Here is a 26004-nt window from a genome sequence, read left to right as displayed (position 1 = left end):
AGTCATATTATGTTAAAATATTTTTAGGCTTGAAATTAGAATAAGAAAAGAGATTCAGTTAGCTTATTAGATAAATATAATTTGATTAATTAATTAATTTGGTTAATTAATAATTCAGTAACAAATCAAGACACATCATTTTGTGTGAGATAAAGAACTAAAGCATCTAAGTTTCTGTCTTTCTAAAAAATTTGTCAGAACTTACGCCAACATAATTTCATACAAATATTGATAAATTTGGTGGGAAGCATACTTCCCACGGCCCTAGAAAGGGTTAACTAAATGAGTGGTGATTATCCATGGTATTTTGGAGTCTTTTTTGGATTCATGATGATGGTCTAGCTTTGATAGACTAGCCAGGATTAATAACAACAACATTAGCATACGCGAAATATGTATTATTACTTAGAAGTTCATTGATATCTGTAAGAAATGAACGAAAGTCGCCAAAACCAACAGGAGTTGTTTCCTCAAAACTTTCTCGCATATTCTCTAATAAACCTGTTATGCCAGAGGATGTCTTACATTGCTTTGGCGTACAATAGTTAAGAAAATAGATTTTTGGAGCGAATTTAGCAATTTTACTGAATTTTCGTGTCATCCTTGGCGAGTTTTTTGGCGATTAATCCTGCCATACAGTAAATAATAGCCGAAAAGGGAATTTGTGCTTTAGACAGGTTTTTCTCAGTCGGTTAAAACAGTGATTTGACACAAAACTGCACTTGCAGTCCCGAATTCCCATCCAAATTTCATATATTTGTGTCATTGCGTTTTAGAGTATCGCGTTTACGTGTTTCTGAAAGTACAGACCGACAGACAATCAACTTTTTGTTAGAAATGAATGAAAATTTAGCAGTTGTATACACTATAGATGCTCAAAATTGTTAATTTTTACAATAGTGAATTCTATTTGTTTTCTTTTATTATATTTCATTTTTTATTTCTCTTTCCATTCTTTCGTACTGTTAAAATTACGATTTTTATTCCTTTTTTTATTTTAGATTTACTGCTTTTTTCTATTCTTTGCCCTCCATTTCGTATCCTTTTTCTTTCTTAATTTTTTTTAATTCTTTAGTTATTTTCTTTTTTTTTATCCCTGTATTTGTTGCTTAATACCTTCGTTTTCTTATTTTACAAGACATTTTTTTTTCATTAAAATTCCAATTTTTATTTAAAGTAAATATTAATGAGTTCTTTATTAGTGTAATAGCTTATTGACATATATCCTATAATCATCAATCGTAATATATTATGAAAACACTTGTACAAGTTTGAAAGGTTCGAACTCGTAATGTTAGGGTTCATAGCTAAGTAACAAAGCTCCTAGACAAAAGTGTACACTCCTTCCCGGAGGTTGTTATCTGACTTATGAAGTTACCACCACAATAGTCCCCACCAGTGAGTCGGTGGAGTTCCATCGCGCCAGTTACGGCGACTAACGAACGTGGTTATCACGCCAAGTGTTATAGCGTGCGATGTCGAGCGTGTGTGAGTGGTTGCTGCCAGTAGATGGAGCCACGACAGTTGAACGAAGGATGCGGTTGTTCAGAACTAGGGTCACCAATGTACAAGGTTGAGGTTCGAGCTCGCTACGTTAGGGTTCATAGCCAGGTAACAAAGCCACTAGACAGAAGTGTACACTCCTTTCCGGAGGTTGTTATTTGGCTTATGAAGTTACCACAACACACTAATTAAGCTTTAAAAAATATATTTAATTTTGTTCATAAATAAGTACATCAGACATTTGCGAATAATAGAGCCGAGTAACTGAAAATGAATATTACAAAGCATATTTAGAAATTTCAGAAAAAAAAATGATTATGGTATTTCTTACAATAAGCGAAACAGACTATAATAGGAAAAGATTGCTCTGCTTGGAGATCCAAAACAGTTTTGTATATATATTTATGTTATTAAATATATACTTATATGTTATTTCTATAAAAATATTGTAGTAGAACTCTTTTGTAATTCACCCAATTTCAAAATTTTGTAATTAACTTCAAAAGAAATGTATTGCAGATGTATGAGAAAATACGACATTGAAACTGTGTCATCAGTCGTCCAACTAAAGAAATTTATTTTTCAACTTGATCATCGATTTTTTTTAATACAATTAAATAAAAGCCTACTTTAGGGTTTAGTATATAGCAAAAATTATACTGAAATTCCATGAGTTTTCTTATCATTTTTGGATGTTAATAGCGTTACTTTGGGTCCCTGATGTTACACTCCAGAATCATACGAAAAACAACAGTAAAGCTCTAGTGGTTACGGTTACATTGACCAAATTTCAAAATTTTCTAATGGAAACAGCATTTTTTTTATTGGATTATGTTCACCATAGTAAACAAACAATAAATAGAGTTAGAACAGCATCCATAGCAAGAAAATCACCAGCTCTAGAAGAAATGAGCAAACAACCGTGGGGTGCCAAACAGAGGCGTGAAGTTCAACAACTCCTTTCGTCATGGCGCATGCTTTGGTTCTACAGAATCATACGAAAAACAACAGTAAAGTTCCAGCAGTTACGATTATTTTAACAAAATTACAAATTTTAAGAATGGAAATACCATTTTTTTTTATTGGAATATGTTCTCCATAGTGAAAAAAGAAAAGCATTGAAACGGTATTCATAATAAGAAAATTACCAGCGCAAGACAGATTAAGAAGAAAGCAGAAAACAACTGTGGTAAGCCTAACAGAGACGTGAAATTCATCAACTCCTTTCGGCATGGCACATGCTTTGGTTCTAAGCACCATCTGCTGCATAAAAAGTGTCATCGTGATTGATGTAGATCAAGTAGAAAATTTGTGAAACATAATAAAGTGTTTTTTCTTTTGTTTCTCTACTTTTATGGGTTATTTTCTCTTTTCTTCTAGTAATACTTAACGACATATATAATATCGAAAGATTCTTTAATGAGAAAATAACCTATAACACAATAAAAATATTTTATTGTGTTTCACAAATTTTCTGCTATACGTACTTAAAACAAGGTGACACTTTCCTTTCCGCAGATGGTGCCTAGAACCAAAGCATGAGCCATGCTTAAAAGAATTTGTTGAACTTCACATCTCTGCCACACCCACCTTAGATTTTTTCCAATTTCTTCTTAGTCTGTATAGCTCTGGGGATTTTCGTGCTACAGGTACCGTTTTGTTTTTTACTACAGAGAACACATTCCAATATAAAAAGTTTGTGTTGCCATTTGAAAATGTTGAAATTTTTTTCATTGTAAATGTAACTGTTAGAGCTTAAATGTTGTTTTTCCTACGCTTCTTGAATAGATACCTCAAAATATATTGAACCAAAATTTTATTTCATTGCTGTGAATGGTATAACAGCTGCAGCCTGAAATAAAGAGATAACAACATTTATAATCATCCTGCATATGGAATACTAATTGCTAATATTTTGCGTTTGCCCTTAAGAAGCAAAAAACAAGAAATTTTTCTTTTTTGAGTATTAATCGCAAAATGAGTGCCCAAAGACAAATCCATGTCTCCTTTTTTTCTAATCTGAATGAAATCGATAATAAATCTAATCAAAAATATAAGCACTTCATAAACTTTTCCAAGTGTTATCGAAATGATTATTATCGTCCTTGAAAGATACAATTGAATTCAAGTGACTATATGAGCTCCTGTTCGAACAAAACGACAGTAATTCCATCTCATATACATAGGCAATCGTTTTTATTCCAATCTCTGTAAAGGTTGGACAATTTCAAAGGGAAAACATCACCAGTAAAAATATTCATCCATTTTGTTAAAATAGTTGCCAAATTTTCATCAATCACTTTATCTGAGAATATAATAACTAGTGATTGCAACATAGGACCAAAAGTTCAATACCGGTATTCGGTATTTTTTAGTTCTTAATACCGGGATACCGGTTTTAATACCGATAGCAGATATTTTAAAAAAAGAAAGAAAACACAGGTGTTTCTTTGTTTAATTTGCCAGTTTTATTAGAGAGTGTAAATATCACAAAAAATAATTTGTAACTTTTAAATTATAACAGTATATAAATACTCCCCAAAAAAGTGAAGGAACATCTTATTTATTTAAATCACAAAAAAGTGTAACATCACTATTCAGTGTGTGGTACTATTACAAGTTTTTGAAAAGTTATCTTAAAAAACATAATGCATGAATTGTACTGTCTTTAAGCCTAAAAAGTAATTTTGTGCAAAAATTACCAGCTGTCGAAAACGCTCTTTCGGCATCAACGCTAGTTGGTGGTACTGTCAGCATTGCGCGACATATTTCTAAATATTTACCTCTAAATCCCTCATCTTCAAATAAATTGATTTTTCGTCGGATGCTTTTGGATATAGTTGATTTCTGCATTGTATTTTGGTTTGTTGATTTTTTTTTTATTTATCACTAATTCTAATTTTTGTTCAAGAGACAATTCGTTTTCACTATCGACATTAGTGTCACCATAATCTTCGATAACTGTTCCGAATTCTTCTGAATGTGGATAGGTTTGTGGGTAAAAAATGTTAAGAAAATTTACTATAATTTACTATCAGATTTGAATTGGTTAATCTCTTTTTTTCATTTTCATATTTAAAATCCTTATAATTATGTAAATACCGTAAGGCATTTTCTATTTTGGTATGCCTTTCTTCTGTGCGATTTTTCAATGTAATATATAATTCTTCAGATAGTGATATGTGCTGTTCTTTCAGTGGTTGCAACATGAAATTTATTGTTGCATGAGCTGTTAATAAATTAGAATCTCTCCGACATAATGCCTCAACAGACGGTTTTATTGGAAGTAGAGCTGATACAGTTCTGGATATTACATCGATTTTACTATCTGAAAAATTAATTTGCAGGTTTAAGTCGATTATCGCTTTTTGGTTTGGATTTCTCAGTTTCAAAAATCGTTCCATCATTTGGAGTAAACTGTTCCGATGTTTTTTAGAATCTAATATTAAGATACATTGTGTTTTATTTTCGGTTAGTATATATTTTAGTAATAATATCCTTTTTTATTGGGGAACATTTAAATATCTTAACAATTTTTCGAACTTTATAAATTACAGGAAGCAATTCTTCATGGGTTAATATTTCATCCTCATTAGCAATATCTTCTTCAAAAATTACATTGGCATTATCTTCATTGTCACCCTTACTCTCACTCTCTTCAAAGTTGAAATCTGAAGTTACTATATCCACAGTATTTGTATTCTTCTGTTCTTTCTTTCTTTCTTTCTTTTTTTTTTTTGGTATAATACATCTATTACTCCTAATTGAATTCCATGAGAATGGCACAATTGCTGATTTGCACCAATCCAAAATTGCTCTGAAATATTTTACTGTGCATTAGTACCTTTTTTCTTCTGTATTACTAATTATCTGTAATGTTTACGTCTCATAAACCGCGAGTCTTCATTGTTAAATGTAAACATATCCTCCTTTCATTTTTCCTCTCACCCCTATTTTGTCAAATTAAATCCGTCCTAACGCATGCGCAAAAGCGCGGAAGGTTTTACAATCCGTTTTAATTTCTAATTAATTTTGTCCGTTAGGGAGACATAAAAACAAAAACGTATACTATTTTGCTATGTTGGCGATCCCTGAACATATAGTGGAGACAATTAAAAAAAATTCTAGTAAATACCGAAAAAACGGTATTTAAACTTTGAATACCGGTATTACAAAATTGTACAAACGGCTCAAAATACCGGTATTCGGTATTCCGGTATACCGGTATTGCAATCCCTAAAAATAACATATATTTAGCTTATTTAAAATATTTAGCTTATTAAATAATTTTAGGAAATTATGATTTAATTTTTTGGCATTCTCATATACATAGTATAGATAAAGTTTAATAATCGTCAAAAAATTCTAATTCCAGGTTTTTGACAAATTTCCAAATTTTAGACCACCCTCCCTGTCTATCTGTTTGTAACTAATATAATAAAAATCGCTTTGGGCTAGATGGTTGAAATTTGGTATACAAACAAATTTGCAAATTCCTGTCAAATTTTGAGTAAAATATGTTCATAGGAAGTCCGTCTGTCCAGTTGTTAGAATATTAATAAACACGATAAAACCAAAGAGAGCAAGATAGATAAAGTTGCACATAGATTTAACATCTATAGCGTAGACGTCTGTCAAATTTTGAGCCAAAACCAACCAAGGATTGAGTGTCTGTCAGTTTGTATTTTCAGAAACATATTAATACGATAATTTAAAACGCAATGACTTAAATATATCAAATTTGGTATCTGATTTTGTGCCAATTTTTTTTATCTGAGGAGGAAAATGCGTCTAAAGCAAAAATTTGATTTTACATAGTGGTATCGCCATGACAAGAATTAATCGTCAAAGATAACACGATGGATTCAGTAGTTTAGTTTAGATATATTAACGTCCCGTTTTAAGCTATTAGGGGCTAGGGCTATTTTGGGACGGACCTCGTAACTTTGAGCCGCGGTCAGATGACGAGGGCGACACCTGAGCTGGCACCCCCTCTCCAAACCACGCCACACCAGCGGGAGGACGTTTGGCCATGACGGATTTAACGTGCAACAGACCCCCCTTACACCACTGTTCTTCGATGGAATCAGGTCTCGAACCTGAAACCCTATGGCTCACGAGCCGAGACGTTACCACCAAGCCACCACGACCCCAGATGGATTCAGTAAATGTGCTTTGATATGAAACATTAACATTTCGTAACTGTTGTACACCAGTGTCATGCAAGGCGTCCTCTGGCATGAAAGGTTTATTAACCACTTAACTGTTTTATTTTCTTTACTATCTAACAAGATGACACCTTTTATTTTAGAAATATTTTCTTATTTTGATACAAATGGAAATATATTGAATATATAGATAAATAAAGTATTCAAAGTAATTTTAATATTGAATTATAATCGTTATGAATGGTTTATTTTTGGATTACAACTATCAAAATTCGAAAAATCGATGCACGTATGGCACTCGGGCAAAACAGTTAAGTGGTTAAAGGATATAAGAGAATGTTTTTTAAAAACCACTTTCGCTGATTTAAAAGTATTTTTTAGCGATGTCAAATGTACATTTGTTCATTAACTGCAGAAACATGGATCTTTCTCTAAAAATAATTCTACAACTCCCATTTTCATCATAGCAACTTAATGCACACATTTTATAGAATAAAATATTTCATAGTTGAGGTTACGATAAAGATCCAAAACAAAAATTCCTCATACCTTCATGTGTTGAATCTGTGGATTCAATTATTCGGGTGTCGATCTTTAAATCGATGAAGGAATGCTGGAAAAGAAAAGTTACAGACACATGCAAGAGAGAATGTATTTGTTGATTCATAAAGTAAATTATCTTTCATAATTAGGAAAAAGTATATTTTCCCTTGATTTTTTTTAAATTTTAATTTTAGTATTCAAATTTATTTAGTTGCATGTTAGAAATGTATGACTTTTTAATGGCTTTTTTTTACTTTCAGCAAGTTTGTCCTGTCAGATACAAAGAAGTTCATATAATAGATGATTCAGTGGTGTTCAGAACAGTTTGGGCCATCATTAAACATTTTCTGTCAGCAAAAATTAGAAGCAGGGTAAATAATTCTTTTTTAAAAATCTTTTAGCAACTTTATGCAACTTTTAAATGTAGAAATGTTTAAACCTATGTTTTGAATGATAAAATAATAATAACTATGAAGCAAGTATTTTAATGTGAAGTAATTTTAATATAATAAAAATATCAGAAATAAAATATATTCCACTCCATTTTATAATTGACATTTATTGAAATTCGTATAGATTTTTAAATATTTTTACCCAAATTCTAATTTTAATGTCACATTTTCAAAAGTGGAATTTAGTAATTGATTTTTCACTTATTTTAAATTCGGCTAGAAACTTCAAAAGTTGTAGAGTTCTCTATTATGATGACAATATACTATTTTAATATGCTACATATATTATGTTCACGTCCATTTACCGAATTTTTATTATATTGTTACGAAATTTATCCGGGGTTCGTTTGGATAGTGGGAGTTATATGGTGTGGAGAACTCTCAATCACCAGGCGGCAGTAGAAAATAAAACAACGACGTTTATTTACACGAAGACACACAGGACAGCACAAAGACGACAACTATATACAGCACAGAAGACGATTATCTTCAGTCGAGACGTGCAGCAACAACAGCATACACAGCAGCATATAACAAGACAGACAGACAGTAGCGCACAGCTTAGTTCAGCACTAGCTTCACTCTGTCGCTGCTCCGCTTATCTCTGGACGGCCATTTTTTTATCGTCGATTCCGACTACTCTTCGACTCCACTGGTCCACGACTCAATTCATCGTCGGTTCACCACTCGACTCACCACTGCCTGGCAGCTGCGGGTGCTTCCTTTTATAGGTCTCAGGAGGCGGGGCTAGAAGCCTCTCAACCAATCAGGAACGTTCGAGGCGTATCTCCGTTCCTACTTGACGGATCGGGAAAATTCTCGATGTTTCGGGTATAATCTATTTTGGCGCCAAAGTCGCCAAATTCGTCGCCAAGTCGCCAAATAGTCGCCAAGTTTGTCGCCAAGCCCTGGGATCTCCTATGGAACCGACTATGCTGGGAAGCCGCATTACAGATTCGTAACAATATAATACACTCCCGAGTATCCTGCCTAATGTGATGGAAGGAAAAAAAAGTTGGATAGGCCGGAGCTCTATAAACTCATATCTTTGCCCGCCAATACCAAAATACAAAGCTTTTATACCAAAAATATTACGAAATATGCATTTTCTCACTTCCTATTGAGTATTAAACCCTCCATTTATCTCAAGCCATGTAGAATGTGAACACGGTCGCTGCCCGCTGGTTCACAGAAACAGTTATGGTAACGTGTCATTCAAATAGAATGCTCCGTGCTAGTAGTTTACACACACACACACACAATGCTTTTTAAAAAAAAATTTGTTAGAGAAAAAGTAAGTTAAAAGGCATAAAATGTACTCATTTAAAGGCAAGAAATATAAACCAAATGTTAAATCACAGGCCTTAATTCTTAAGAAAATTGAACTGAACTCAAACTGATTTTATTTTTCACTGATTACACAGTTATAAAAAGATAACCCTGAGATGAGAGTCAGAACTTACAATTTTAGGTGTTGAAAAAGACTTTTATAGATGATTTAATAGACGCCTTGCCTTCCTCATTTAATTACGATAAATGAAAACTAGGCCGGATAGTAAGGAAGCTGGATAGTCTCGAACCGGATACTCGGAGTGTACTGTATTTATACAGCAGAAATCCGTTGAACAACTGATACTAACTTTTTGTGCATTTGCAGTAAGCAGAAAATAACAAAAAAAAAAAAACCCTAATTTTTATTAGAATTTAATATTCTTTCATAATAAATAGCGCATTCATTCGGCACTCTTTAAGATATTGATGATTTTTCATTTAAGCGTATACTTTTCACATTCATCATGTAATTTATCAAAGAAATTGCTAATTTTTCATTTAAACATTTACTTTTCCCATTCATCATGTAATTTATCAAAGAAATTGCTAATTTTTCATTTAAACATTTATTTTCCCTATTCATCATGTAATTTATGAAGGAAATTGCTAATTTTTCATTTAAACATTTACTTTCCCCATTCATCATGTAATTTATCAAAGAAATTGCTAATTTTTCATTTAAACATTTACTTTTCCCATTCATCATGTAATTTATCAAAGAAATTGCTAATTTTTCATTTAAACATTTACTTTCCCCATTCATCATGTAATTTATCAAAGAAATTGCTAATTTTTCATTTAAACATTTACTTTTCCCATTCATCATGTAATTTATCAAAGAAATTGCTAATTTTTCATTTAAACATTTATTTTCCCTATTCATCATGTAATTTATGAAGGAAATTGCTAATTTTTCATTTAAACATTTACTTTCCCCATTCATCATGTAATTTATCAAAGAAATTGCTAATTTTTCATTTAAACATTTACTTTTCCCATTCATCATGTAATTTATCAAAGAAATTGCTAATTTTTCATTTAAACATTTACTTTCCCCATTCATCATGTAATTTATCAAAGAAATTGCTAATTTTTTTAGATTATTATTTCACATAAATATTTTTGAAAATTCTTTCTTTTATTTAATCACAGAATGTTGCCTTATGCTATTTATCAGTTATTTCTATAATTTAAAATTTACATCATTCACTAATTTCTTTTATTTTTATTTTTGAAGGTTGTGCATCATGAGAGTCCTAAGACGCTAGTAAATTATTTTCCCCGTTCCGTTCTGCCTAAAAAATTCGGAGGAGATTTGGAAAATTACGACATGTCAGATTGGCTCCGAAGGTCTATGGTGCCTGAGAAAGTGGCTACAATAGGAGGAGTAAGAAACTGGCCCTCTAAAAATTAAGAAACAATAAGATTAGAATATGAAACAAACTTTTTCATATTTATTCAATCAATATTCAAATACGTTCTGAAAGAACAAAAACAATTTCCTTGTTGAAATCTGTAGGTGTGTGGTTTATATGTTGAACATTTATTTCTCAATACATATCATTTTATTTTCGTTTCAAATAAAATTTCAATGCAATTTTCAGTGTAATTTGAAATAATTTCTCTCTTATTGATATAGCCTATTCAATGTTAAAATTTTATTTATTTCCTTACATGTATAACGCTATGAAGCTGAAGCAGAATAATTGGAATGTTTATGTAGTTTCATTGTTGTTTCTTATGGCACTTGCCATGGACAAGCCCGCTGTTACGCTGACAGCAATTTAAGGCGGTGGGGGAGCGTCTCTTGTTTTTATAGTAGCGCCAGCTGGGGCCACGAGTATGTCTTTTCTATTCACGCATCACTCATTCGCTTGGACAACCCCCTTTTGCAGAAGGGCACATTCACACATCTCACAGATAGAACAACCATGCCCAAACTGGGACTCGAACCCAGGGTACCCAGATCACGGGGAAGACGCGCTACCCCTAAACCAGGACGCGGAATGTTTATACTATTTGCTGGTGAAAAAGCATTCATTTGAAATGTAATTCACTGTAAGCTTTACTTCACAATGATATATTTTTTTCAAATCTGTTTTGTTTCAGTACAATATTTTTCAAAAATTCAAATAGTAAACACTGCAGCTGCTTATCCCGCGATATTCGTGGGTTGGGAATGTCCATTTTCTATTGGATTCCGCCTTTTTCGCAGTTTGGTTTGTTTACTTTTTCGATTACAGATTTTTGTTATATCAAATTATTATCGTCGAACATATAGTATCAGTTCACTTTGTTTCAAAAATATTTGAACTTATCTGCAAACAACGCATCTAAATAGTGATTTTAAAAAAGGGTCAGTCAGAGGGTTAAGGACCCAGTTCTATGAAAAAACAAACAAATTAAATTCTACTTTAGATTTTCATATAGACTTAAAGCTTAATAAGTTCTACTTTTGATTTTTCATATAGACTTAAAGCTTAATACCCATTTATTGATATCGAGTTTTGTTCTTCATACAAAAGTGCGATTCGTAAAATTAATATATTTAATTAATAATTTAATTTTAATAATTAATATATTAATTTTATGAATATATTAATTCGTAATATATTTATTTTATATTTTATACTTGTTTATTAAAGAAAAAATATTAAATTCATTATAGAAATTTTTTTTAGAATAAACATTTGAACAAATATTTAAGCAAAAAATGTTAGAAAAAAAAAAGAGATCCATATTATTATGTAATTTCTCAGAATATAGTAAAAGTTCATTACACGATAAGACTTTTCGATTCTATTGTTATTTCGCATTATTGGTTACAATCAGATAAAGACCTAAGATAACAATACACGATATTAAAAACAGTTTCATAATATTGTATAATATTGTTGAAAAATGAATAATATATCTTACAATATTGTACAATATTGGGCAACAAACTAGTTATTATATTGTTGAATGATGTATAATATAATATATCTTACAATATTGGGCAACAAGCTAGTTATCATATTGTTGAATGATGAATAATATAATATATCTTACAATATTGGGCAACAAGCTAGTTATCATATTGTTGAATGATGATTAATATAATATATCTTACTATATTGTACAATATTGGGCAACAAGCTAGTTATCATATTGTTGAATGATGAATAATATATCTTACTATATTGTACAATATTAGACAACAAGCTAATTATTATATTGTTGAATAGTGAATAATATATCTTACAATATTTTACCTTTATAATATTGTATTGGGCTACAAGCTATACTGCCTGTGAAATTGGAAAAAAAAAAAACATAAGATGCTATCAACAAATTTTCGTATAAAATAATAAATTTGTGGGTCATTTTCTTTAAATTACTTCATTACTTTTAGTTCAAACTTTCTGAAAGTGCGGGAATTAAACAAAGTTAATCTGTTTACACATAAGTTTTAATTTTACTCCAATAAACACTTATAAGACTATGCAAAATAATTGAAAATGTATTTCTCATACAAAAATTATTTATGTATTCATTTGTGTTTCAGTGTCGAACTCGATGAAAATTATTTGTTTCATAACATCTGTGTTTTTTTTTCTGTAGAAAAATGTGAAGCTTTTACGTTTTTTTATATCTTGTTTTTGAAAATTTGAATAAAATATCAACAAGAAATAAAAATATGACTAGCAATAACAATAAATATCTGTACCTGTGCTTATTCATGTTTAAAAGAAATGTACAATTTAGGATGCTATATAGTAGAAACAAGTTTAAGTTTTTATATGTAATAACATGCATGCTTTTTATTTGTGCAATATTTTGAGTGGTTTTACTCTTCATATGTATGTACATAACGGATGTATGTACACACATATATATATATATTTCACATATTTAATGATATTTTTATCCTTTAAAAGCATGAGTATGTGTGTGTTTATAATTTAATTTCTATAATATTTTAATTAACTTTTTTATAAATATACATGATATTTCATAGTATAATGATATCTCACAACCGCAATGCATGACATATAATATGTCATGCATTAGTGGGTATAATTACGCACTTATTTTAATGATTAGAATGCGATGAAATGTACATTACAAAGCATTCAAGTATGAAAATGAAAAAGTATGCAAATTTTCTGTTTTTAATACATCGTATTTATGATTATATATTGATTATAACTTCTCTTATTTTAGTATCATTTATATGTTTTAAGTTTATTGTAAAAAGTGTAAAATTGTTCAATAAAATAATTGAAAGATACATGTTTCTCTTTTTTGTTGATGATTTGACTTTTATTTTGTGTCTGGCTTAAATTTACTCATGAATAAAAGAAGAAATTATATCTTTTTAAATGAAACCTCATGAAGAGAAGAAAGTCTGCATGAGTTTCTAGTCGAACTGATGCAACTTTCGAACATTTTTAATTTCCAGCATTTACTGTCACTATGGTAATGTCTACATAAAATAAAATTTCGCTAACAAAATAAAAAAAATCGAAAATTTTTATATTGCTTTCCATCGTTTATCATCTTGAAAATAAATCAGTTTTCAAAAATTTCAATAACTGCTTTAATTCGTCTAAAAAGAGGCTGAAAAAATTAATACAAGAATATTGAATCAAGAGAAAGATGCTTTCTCTTTTTTTAGAGGTACACTTATAAGAGCAGATAAGAAATTAATTTATTTATTTTGCGCGAAAACGTGTATTAGTTTATTAACAATTATTCTAATAGCTTTCATTAATATATTTTTACTATAAATCATATAAATTTATCTTTTCCCCGAAATTATAATTATTGCTGCTTGGTTTTAACTTTTCTTATTGAATGCAAACGAAAATGATCATATTGATTTATAAAATGATTAAGTCTGTTAATATAAAATAAAACTTCATTTTTTAAAAAATAGTTTTAAAAAAGGAAACTGCAATTTTTTTTTTACAAATTTAGCTTTAGACAAAAAGCTAGCTTTAGGAAAAGCTTTAGACAAAAGCTAGCTTTAGGAAAACCTTTAAACAAAATGCTTTAGGAAAAGCTTTGGACAAAATTTCATTCAACAATTCTTAGTTATTTAGCATCTAGTCCTATTTTGCATATAAAATTACAGTGATGAAAAAAAAATTGTAAGATATTTCTAGCTTGATTTAAATTGCGCAACTGTTCAACATTTGAGTTCGAATTATTATCAGTTTCCTCGCACTTTTTTATCATAAGAAATGACAAAAAAGTACGTGGTACCATCTCAGTGCATTGTGAAAGTCAGAGACACACACTAATGTATTGGTGAATTAATGTGTCGGAACAGTTGCGCAACGTATTATGGAAATGCTCAAACAAAACAAACAAATGGGATCTGACTATCACATTGTAAATCTTTGAACTCTATAGCACGCGTTAATTGCATATCTCAGCAATTTCTTAAAAAAAAAAATTTAAATATTTTTCTTACTGAATTCTTCTCAAAGATTTTACATGCAAGTCTGTGTAATATGTTTAAATACAAGAAAAAAGTTTAATTTAAATATTTGCAAATAGATCGCGCAAGTTTGCGTCCGTTTCCGGGCATCTAATGATGGCGTTTACATTAAAAATGAAGTTTTAAGTTGTAATAAATAAATATATTATGAAATAGGCATACTCATAAATGGACAGATTTGATATGTTTTATTTGAAGATATGATAAACATGCCTTCTGTGAGAATAATGCCTAGTTTACACTCGACCAGTTATAAAACGGAGAGTAGGCAGCGCATGCGTAGAAAGGGACAGATTTATGTTAGCCATAATTTCATAAGATAGATTCAAGCATTCCACACTTGGCTATAAATTGCCGTTTTAGCAGACCGGATTTATTTTTTTAAACTACATATAGTATCAAAATGATAGATTAAATTTACACGAAAAAAACATGGTAAAATAAAAAAAAAGGTCCACATATTTACATTTGGAAAACTATAGAAAAAAATGGTAAATAAAATGAAAAGAGAAACACAACATCGCCTCAGAAAGAGCAAAAAATATCGGAAATAATCTAGACAAATGATTAATTTCTTCCCACCAAAAAACCCGCCAACTTCTACAAACGCATGTGCAGTAAGAAAAAATACGATATGCAGAGGCTTGTCGTTGTCCCGTCTTGACAATTGTTCACATATTTTTTTTACAATATAAATTTGTAAAAATAATTTATACAAATTCTAAAATAATTGAGTTGAAATTTAAATATTAATTCACCAAATATTAATGTATTTTCAATGATTATTGAAATACATTACATTATGCGTTGTTAAGATTGTGGATGTCAGTAAAATAAATATAATTTGAAAATCTAGCATTGGAAGTAAAGGTCGATATAAATTATGCAATTTCTAAAAACTCAAGAGGTTGATAAGTAAGTTCAGTGAAAAAAAATGACATTGAAGCAAGTTGATATCAAAATTTCAAAAAAAAAAAAAAAAAAGATTGAAGTGCTTGTACAGCTCTTGAAATGAGACCACTTAATAAATCAATTTTTTATTTCCTATTGAAAGACAAAATTTTTTTAGATATTTTAAAATAGATTTCAGATGTAATAAAATCAATAGGAATATTCTCTCTATTTCTCTCTAAAAACTTCTTTACAAAATGTCTTCAAAAAGTTCAAATGCCTCATTACAAAAAATTCAAATGCCTCGTTACAAAACATTCAAATGCCTCAATACAAATGCTTAAAAAAATTAAATTAATTTAGCATTTAGCCATTCTTTCAATTACTTTTCAATAATAAATCATATCGGAAATACAAAAACGCTGATTTCAGATATAATAAAATCAATAGGAATATTCTCTCTATTTCTCTCTAAAAACTTCTTTACGAAATGCCTTCAAAAAGTTCAAATGCCTCATTACAAAAAATTCAAATGCCTCGTTACAAAAAATTCAAATGCCTCATTGCAAATGCTTAAAAAAATTAAATTAATTTAATATTTAGCCATTCTTTCAATTACTTTTCTATAATAAATCATATCGGAAAAACAAAAACGCTGATTTTTCCTTTTTTCTTCTAAGAATTCAAGGAAAAAAAAACAATTTCTTTTTCTCTATTCACAATAGGTAAAGAATTCGTAGTTTTAAAGAATGTTCAAATCATAGATTTGAAAAAGATAAAAAAAAACAGATTTTAAGAGATTTCTTTAAATAAATATGAAATAATAAAAGAAAATGTGTATGTGTACCAATATTCCACAGAACAGACCATTAGACTTAGTACCACCAAATTTGACACATATATAATTTGAAGGCGCACCTCGGAATGGCTTTTATAAAATTTTAATACAAATTTAAATTAATTCAAAATAGAGCAAATTTGAACTCTTTTCCATTAACTCCAAATTTTTACAATACAAAAATAATTTTTACACTCACATAAAATTTTAAAAATATATTTTTGATAATACAAATTTAATAATCATGCGAATTTTTCTGAATCCAGGAAGTTTCTTTAAAATAATTTTTACCTAATTTTGAACAATACTAATGCATTGTTTTGCTTTGTTTCCAATTCGGCCTTTTCATTGCGTATCGCATTAGAATGATGGGTATTTACACAAAGAAACATGATTAAATTTGAAAAAAAGTTAACATACCTAAATTATAATACCTAATTTATTATTAAATAATAAACTATAGGTAAAAAAGGCCAAATAAAATGGGGAGGGGAAACACAACCTCGCATCAGAAAGAACAAAGAGCAAAAAATGTCGGAATTACTTTATGAGAAATCATCAATTTTTTCGCGCCAAAAAAAAAAAAAACCCCGCCAAATTCTTCAAATGCATGCGCAATAAGAAAGAAAAAATACAAAACAGCGGCATGTTATTGTCCCGTCGGGATAATTACTTGTCACCGACCGAACAGCATTTTTCAGTCTTTTTACGCATTCGCTACCTACTGACCGTCTTATAATTGGCCGAGAATAAAAAATGAGAAATTAATGTCCTTAATACATTGGAAGGCGTTAAAATATGCCTGATAAAAAATCACATGTAATATGATTTTTAATTTTTAATATTAAGTACGTGTTTATTGTTTCATATATATAATTCATGTTACTACAATCTGATTAAAGCATACTCAGAATTACAAAAATGCTCAACATACCAAACATTTTACTTTGTAAAAATCACAGTGTATTTGTTTAGTAATTTTAGACACTCACTCGCACTTTCTAAAAAATATTTATTTGCTATGGCAATTCCTACCTCCATTTTATAAACCGACTACTATAATATAGAAATTAAAGTATATATCATTTGCTATCCCTTAATCTAATTTAAATCCTAATTAATTTCTTTTTTTTATCTCAAATCAGCCCATATTACTTAATCTAAAATTTTCTCTTATTTCCTGATCCAAATAACGTTTATTTTCATTTAGTGACTTCTCACACGTTTTAAAAGTTGATAACTGATACAATTCTCAAGATTTAGGAGATATGTATAAAAATCACCTTAACGCCCACAACATCCCTTCCAAATATAATATTCCCTTTCCTGAGTCGACACATGTCAAAGAAATCCTTGTAAGAATTTCTCATTCTTTTCTTACACTTTTACCTTGTGCCTCGGGGTGAATGGAGGCGTTTCCACAGACATCTCATGCATAAATCATGCCACTGTGGGAAAATGAACTCAAGTTCATTCCCAATTTTTCTTCATATCGGTCACTCATATGTAAAAGTGTGTTATACATGCTCACTCAGATACGCACACTCACTCTCTCTCTCTCTCACACACACACACAGACTGGCACAAACACAGAGAGACAAAAACATACACATCTAAAGAGAGAGAGAGAGAGAGCACACACAATATATAATTGCCAAACAAAAGAGAGTGATAGAAGGGCATATGAGGTTCATAAAAAATTATAACCTTGTACATTTCTTATGGTTTGCAAGTAATGATAGATAAAGTCATCATGCTGCTGGTAGAAAAAAATCCTAATTAAAAACTCTCCGACAGACTTACATGTAAAATAAACTCATACAACGAAAGAGCATAAAATCTCTAATTAGGTTAGATTTAGGATACCTGATTTTAAAGTCGAGCTACAAACGACAAAATTCAGTTTCCCCAAATTATTAAATTCCGCAAATACCATTCTAGTTCCAATATGCCAATTTACTGAAAAATTATCCATTCTATCAGCTTTAGAATGAGCCTACATAAACCATATTAGCTTTCCAGTTCAGCAGAAATTTAGTTGTTTGTTTACAATACATCATTGAAATAAGATAATTTTTTTATTGTTAGAACAATTTTGATTGAATAATTATGATTTCATGTTTGAATAATTATGATTTCATGTTTGAATAATTATGATTTCATGTTTGAATAATTATGATTTCATGTTTGAATAATTATGATTTCATGTTTGAACAATTATGATTTATTGTTTGAACAAATATGATTGTATAATTGTGATTTCTTGTTTGAACAATTATGAATAGGATTAATTAGAATTTGGATTAGGATTAATTAGGATTTGGATTAGGATTAATTAGGATTTGGATTAGGATTAATTAGGATTTATGATTAGGATTAATTAGGATTTATTGCTTGAACAATAATGATTTGTATAATTATGATTTCTTGTTTGAACGATTATGATTTATTGCTTGAACAATAATGATTTGTATAATTATGATTTCTTGTTTGAACGATTATGATTTATTGCTTGAACAATAATGATTTGTATAATTATGATTTCTTGTTTGAACGATTATGATTTATTGCTTGAACAATTATGATTTATTATTTGAACAATTATGATTATGAATTGTATAATCTGTTTTCCTTCTAAGTATTCTTATGTATTCCATTCTAGTTCCAATATGCAAATTTACTGAAAAATTGTCCATTCTCTCAGCTTTAGAATGAGCCTACATAAAACATATTAGTTTTCCATTGAAGAGTCTGGATGCAGACCTTTTAATTCATCAACCTACATCACACTATACTTTATTTTATGAGATCACTTCTTCACTTGTGAGATCACTTCTTCACTTGTGAGATTTCTGGATTCTGAAGCCTGACGTATCAGGGTTTTTGAGACCTGGTGCGTAGTGTGGCAGATACCAAGCCTAGTGAACTGATGGAAGAAAAGCAGGAAATAAATGTGCTTAATGCTTTTTACACTCATGTCCAAAATTAAGGTCACAAACATTTTTTTCAAAATAATTATAAATTGCTATTAGTAAATTATATTTTGAAAATTTCGGGGTAATTTAATTCCAATTTTCGGTTTAGAAAAAAATAGTTGTTTAGCTTTCGTTGTTATTTGGCCGTTTAAACATTTTAGATTTTTGTCAGCAGTTTTATGAATATTGAATTGAAACAAACAGGGTGGCTATTACATCTGCTTTCGTTTCAGAAGTGTTTCGATATATCAGGCCCTTTAAATCTACCCGATTTCTTCTTTAATCTGGAGAATTACTCAAAAGATGATAAAATCCATCAGCAAATACAGTCACTTGCATTTTAAAACCTTTATTTGATTTAGACGCAACATATTTTTATCAATTCACACACAAAGCACAGCTATGTGCAATGCTTATACACAATCAGTTAAGAAATATATTTTACACTGACGGAACAAGAGCACACAGGCTTGTGAACAGAAGACCACAGGTTTTTAAACGTGGATGGTCTTCTTCACAGTGGCCTATTTGCGGTGAGAATGAGTTCTCATAATCCTTTAGATAGGTCTTTGAGATGGACAACCATTGACCCACTTGAAGCTGGCCAGTCTCAAACGGAAGTGGTTCGATAATGACAAGCAACGGCATAAGTGGTATCCAGTTAGCGAAATCAATTCCAAACAAGTGGTACTGTCATCAGGAAGACAGGTAAAGCCCGCTGCAGAGCAACAATAGTTGCACAGGATTGCAACTTGGCATATGTGCACGACGACATAAGCTGACATCGGCTTCTCAGCCTGCTCATGACCTTGATGCTGCATCTGTAATAAGAATTTTCTGGCAAACAATATATAGACGTCTAGCAGAGCGGTATATAGATGTCCAATGGGGAGTCGTGTGTGTCCCTTATACGCACACGATTGGAGGCCAAGTTATTTACAAGGTCCCTTTAGGAATGTATTACATCAGCGATTCTCAACCTGTGGGGTGTGCCTCCCTAGGGGCGCGAGAACATTCAAGAAAAAATATTATTTTAAAAATTTCTAAATTTAGCTCACCCCGTCTAGGTTAACTTTCATTTACGAATTTTCCTACTTTCATATTCTTTTAACGTTATCTGCCTGTTTGACTTTCATTTCAAATATAATATTTAAATTTTCTCCGCTTTCATTTGCTTCATCTGTTTACCGCCCGCTTGTCCAAAATGCAATATATGGTTTCTCGCCAATGTTGGCTCACTTTTACTCTTGTTTTGGCGGTTAGTTAAATATAATTTTAAAACAGAATCCAAAATACTCAATATACATTATTGTTGTTTACATTTTATTGTAAGCGGGGTGGGGCGATGAAAATTATGATTAAAAACTGGGTCACGAATACTGAAAGGTTGAGAAACGCTGTATTACATATTTCTGCTGGTGCAATTACTTAATTTTTTTATAAAAATCACAGTATCTTAAGAATGTAAATAGAAAATTCTGGTGCCTTTATTCAAAAATCTACTGAGTGCGAATTTATCCCAGAATAATGATAAAATTTTTATAGAAATTTATAAAAAAGAACCTAATAAAAATTTATTTGATTCTGAAAGAAATAAAAAAAAAATCTGATACTTATCTAATACAATTACAATATTAATGCAGTTATTAAATTATTCTACAAAATAAAGTTAAATATTGTAATTTTTTATCAAATATTTTTGGAATTTAAAAATTATTTTTGGCATTTACCTTCATTATTTTATCAAAAAATTAATTATTCCTTTCTTGTAACAAATAATAAATAATTAAAATTCGCAAAATTTTTGAATTAGTTTCGCATCGAACGAAAGAATAATAAAGTTACCTTAAATATTTGGCTCAAAAATAATTTTTATATTATTAAAATATTTTCCTAGCGATTTTATATATATATATATATATACTTTAATATCTTAGGATTTGGTAATTGTTTCTACTTTGTAGATTATAAAGAATTTAATTTAAGCACCAAACTCTTTAAGAATGTTTTAAAGCAACTTTAATAACTAATTTAACTTTATTAACTAATTTTAAAAAGTTACATCCGCCCTCTCAAACAAACAATTGCTTCAAATAAAAATTAAGAAAGCAGCTTGATTATAATTTTATTTTTCCCTCATAGTAAAATAAGTTGTAATATTATGACACTTTTTTCCTGATTTGAATATTTTTCCTTTTTCTAGTTCTGATATATTTTTTCATTAAAGTTATTTTCAAGATATTACCAGATATATCTAGTTTCGACTTTGAAGGTCAACACTTTCCTTCATTAGAATAACTATGTGATTTAAAAAGTTCTAAAAATTGCTTAATACTTGCAGGAAATATTCAAATTCATTGTTCTAAATTGCATTCCATCCTTCCATTGAAAAGTATTGAACAATGAAATATATTTTTGGATAATGGGTAATTCCATGTAGGGAATAATTTTTATAGTACTCTATTATTGGTAATTATATATAGGGAAATGTTACAAGACAACCACAGGTAATGATATAGATTACTGAAATGCTTGAATAAGTTTCTTGGGTTATTTGAATCCATATTCATGTGATCTTCAATGGTGAACTGAAATTCATCCATTTTTTAATGTAAAATAATTCATTTCCCTATTAAAAAAACAAGAGAAAGAAACTGTTTCTCTTTAGTGATTGCTTAAGTTTAATCCAGGTTCAAACACCATTATTTAAGAGAAATTAGGAGCAATTTATGCGCTGTCTCTAAAATCATCTGCAGAATAATGCAATTTTTTAAATGAAAATTTTTATAGCAGTCAAACGATATCGTTGGTACTAATGCACTTGACATGTGCATTACAGAATTCAGGTACTAATGTACTTGAAAAATAGATAATTCTATACTGAACATTTAAAATATATTGATGAGAAATGATGATATTTCTATATGTAAATTATCATCAAAGAAGCCCTGAATTTTCAGATGCAAATTATTTCGAAAGTTTAATACATTTTAAACGGTATTTGTTATTTTTTTTCTTAAAATACATTAATTTCTCTTGGAGGTTTTTCCTTATATATATATATATATATATATATATATATATATATATATATATATATATATATATATATATATATATATATATATATATATATATGTACCTTTACTATACTGCAATAGTGAAATATAAAACAGCTAATATTACTAAGCAACAATAATACAAATAATTCTCAAACTGTATAAAACATTTTATAAGTTAAACCAATTATAAACTAACTATCAAAAGTAAAAATATATTTGATATTATTATTATCCTAAACATTTGCATTTTCTAAAATCAAAATGCAAAACATATGCATCTTTTTTTTATTTTAAGAAATTTTTTTACAGTTTATAATTTTTAAGAAAATTTGCACAAATATGATTATAATTTGCAGACATATCATATTTTAATTTTTTTGTTCAAGCAATGCTTGAATTGTGCTACATTTAATCAGGAGTTATTGGAATATTTAAATCTAGCAAAACATACCGTAGTTCTTTGAATCTGCGCAGATTTATTTGTCCTTTATACTTTTAGTGTCGAAAGTTTGAAGCAGTAGAGAAGAAAAAACAAAATTCCATGCCAGATTTATGACTAATCCTATGAAAAAGAGTTCACGAATCGTAGAAACAGTTAAATGTTTCGGAGAGGAAAGTATTTTGAAGAAGAAAAGTTGCATCAAATGATACTTCTTTTTTTTTGTACAGCCGACCACCCCGAAACCTCTAAACGTAACAGAATCGACAGGAGTTATTGAGGTCGATTGCTATCTTCAACATAGTCCGTCCATATCGCCGGTTGATTCACCAAACTGCCATACTCAGGTATAAAGTGGTCAATATCTGACCTTCCTCCTCACATTCCCCTACACTTGAGCCGCGGTGGCCTGGTGGTACGGTCTCGGCTTCGGAACCGGAGGGTTTCAGGTTCGAGATCCGATTCCACAGAAGAACCGTCGTGTAAGGGGGTCTGTTGCACGTTAAATCCGTCATGACCAAACGTCCTCCCGCTGGTGCGGTGTGGAGAGGGGGATGCCAGCTCAGGTGTCGTCCTCGTCATCTGACCGTTGTTCAAAATTGCGAGGTCCGTCCCAAAGTAGCCCTAGTGTTGCTTCAAACGGGACGTTAATATAACCAAACCAAACCAAATCCCCTACACTTATTATCATGTGAAATCAGGAGCAGGCCACCACTTTGAGAAAATCCTCTAAAGACTCTCAGTATTCCTCTAAATTCCCTTTCCACAACGAAAGAAAGAGAAACTCTTTAAAACTTTCCAATAGTTCGCAAGACACTATCAATTTTTAACATTACGTCTTTCTGCATTTTAAGATTTTCTGACGCCATCAATACTGTCATTATTTTCAACTTTTAGGTTTCTTTTTTTTTTCTTTTTATATATATATATATATATATAATTCTGAGATTTTTATGCATTCCTTAAAAAACAGTTCCAATTTCATCACAGATGCATTTATTTTCCCGCATTCTTCCAATGTACCAAATGATACTCTTACAAATTTATTTATTTGGAACAGTTCGGTTTTTTTTAGGCAAACGATGAACTTAAGTTATTTTTATAAAACAATAATAATCTAACTAAGGATCGCTTAGAGGTTCATTTTCTCCTTTCTCAAATTTTAAAATATTAAAATGATACAATAATAACAAAGTTAATAGACTCCGATTCAATTCATATAATGAGAAAGCTTTAAAATGCAGTTAAAATTTCTGGCATTCTTATAAAAATTACAAAAAAAAGTCAATTTTTTATTACATTTTATAACAAATTACTGCACCTTTCCTTATACTTTTGCCTTATTTTTACTTCTAAATAATTTTTATACTTTTGCTTTAAAGAATATATATGCCGAATATTTAATTAATGATATAAGATATGTATCTAAAGCGGTAAACAAAAGACATGCAATGAACCCTTGCCCTAAGCAACATGGAATTAACCCTTGCCCTAAGCAACATGGAATTAACCCTTAACTGGGTAGGTGAAATTTTATGACTTAACTGGGGAGATGCGGTCTACGAGACCGCATTTCATTTACACTCAAATGAAACTTTCTAATGAATGTATTAGTATGAAAAACTGCCAAGATATTTTGAAGATATTTTTCTTGATATATAGATATGTTTTAGAAATTTTTCGAAATATGTTATCACTGAAAAAAGTAAATGCGTCGGAACATCCATTTTCTTCTCAAATGACATGTTACAATAAATAATATTCTTGAAAAAACATTTTACTTTTTACTTCATAAATCATATTTATTTTTACAGTATATGAAAGTATATAGAAGGCAATATACTGTAAAATTCAACAATTATATGAAAAATAAAAAAATTGACAATAGGTAAAATTGGCCTTTTTTTCATCTGCTTGCGTGACTTTCATAGCACGGTTTTCTTGGGCATTTTAAACATGCAGGTTAAGAACTAGTATAAAAATCAACCTATAAATTCTGTATATATATATATCTCTTAATATATTTTATAAATTTTTCAAAATACATTATCACTTGAAAAATTAATTATGTTTGAATATACATATCAAAATCAGTTGAATGCGAACTTTCTTCGAAAAACTCTTCTTTACAATTATCCTTATCACTAAAATCACTTTTTGCTTCCTTTAAAAGTGTCTGGAGCACTGCTTTATAATAGGATCAGTAAGCTGAATGATATTTCGGGCCCACGTTTTAGCGCCCTCTACTAAGCCTTGTTTATCACTGGGACACTAACAGGGAGATGCGGTCTTAGAGACCGCGCTCAAAGAAATAACTGAATTATTTTAAAAAGCATCTGCTGAAATCGGTTGAAAAAGTGCACGTGTATTGAAGGTCACAAAACAGGAAGCTACAGGGTCAATCCATTCAATTGAGCTAAAAATAGAATAGGGGTGACAGAAAATCCATCGCTAGCGGTCTCACAGACCGCACGTCCCCAGTTAAGGGTTAATTGAAAATAAAATTAGTCGCACGAACCGATGTAAGCAAATTCAATAAAATTGTTGAACATCAATAAAAGGTCACGGTTTCATTGTTGAAAGTCTCAGACTCTATATCCGATTCCACGAAAGTAAATTTGGTGCACCGTAAAGACCTAATACTGTTGTGGAATGGAAATATGGGGAAAGAGCCCTCCCCCCCACCACCATCCGCGCACTGTTCCAAATGTGAGTTTCATCCCAAAATTGCCTTGTTGTATCAAAATGAAGAGTAAATATAATTACATTTATACACTATGATAGAACATTTTAAAATAATCCATCACAAAGTAAAGAACAATTTTGCATATACACTTCCGAAATCATATATTTCTTCACCAATTAGCGCAAAATGCCCAACAATATTTTTACGATATCTTCACAATGTTAAATGATATTCAGAATATCGGTCAATATTATGGAAATATTGTATAATGTTTTGTTCAAATAGTTCATATATAATTCCATTCCCTTACATGACCTTTTTTCATGATATTTTCTTTCTTCAATGACATCCAAGTGAATGAAAGATTGAAAATTGCTTTCAAAATTATATCCCCCCCCCTTTCCTCACGTTTTCCATTGAAAAAAAACGAAGGTTAACGAAGAAATCACGGGAACCAATCCATTCATGAAAAGGCTCAATTAAAGCTCACGCGATAAGAAATTATCATTTATTTCTCCTTGTTTATGTAAAAAATGTATCAGATAATAGCTCATTGTTACTTGAATCGTATTTGAATACACATTTTTAAGTATGTTTCTCTCTTAACGATAGATATTTCCTTTTTTT

The 26004-nt window shown here is 30.0% G+C and overlaps 1 protein-coding gene across 5 annotated transcripts in view; it reads left to right on the top strand.

Moving 5' to 3' along the window:
- LOC129976448 (alpha-tocopherol transfer protein-like) overlaps window positions 1-10595 on the top strand; it is a 53817-nt gene extending 43222 nt beyond the window's left edge. For all 5 annotated transcript variants that reach the window (XM_056090028.1, XM_056090030.1, XM_056090027.1 and 2 more), the window contains 2 exons: window positions 7475-7585; window positions 10236-10595. In XM_056090028.1, the coding sequence (XP_055946003.1) occupies window positions 7475-7585; window positions 10236-10412 (288 nt within the window). In that variant the 3' untranslated portion in view covers window positions 10413-10595. The remainder of the gene's footprint in view (window positions 1-7474; window positions 7586-10235) is intronic.
- Window positions 10596-26004: the final 15409 nt, after the last annotated feature.

The sequence above is a fragment of the Argiope bruennichi genome, chromosome 7 (assembly GCF_947563725.1).
Source record: "Argiope bruennichi chromosome 7, qqArgBrue1.1, whole genome shotgun sequence".
In the NCBI taxonomy this organism is placed as follows: Eukaryota; Metazoa; Arthropoda; class Arachnida; order Araneae; family Araneidae; genus Argiope; species Argiope bruennichi.
This window is presented reverse-complemented; position numbering and strand designations above follow the sequence as displayed.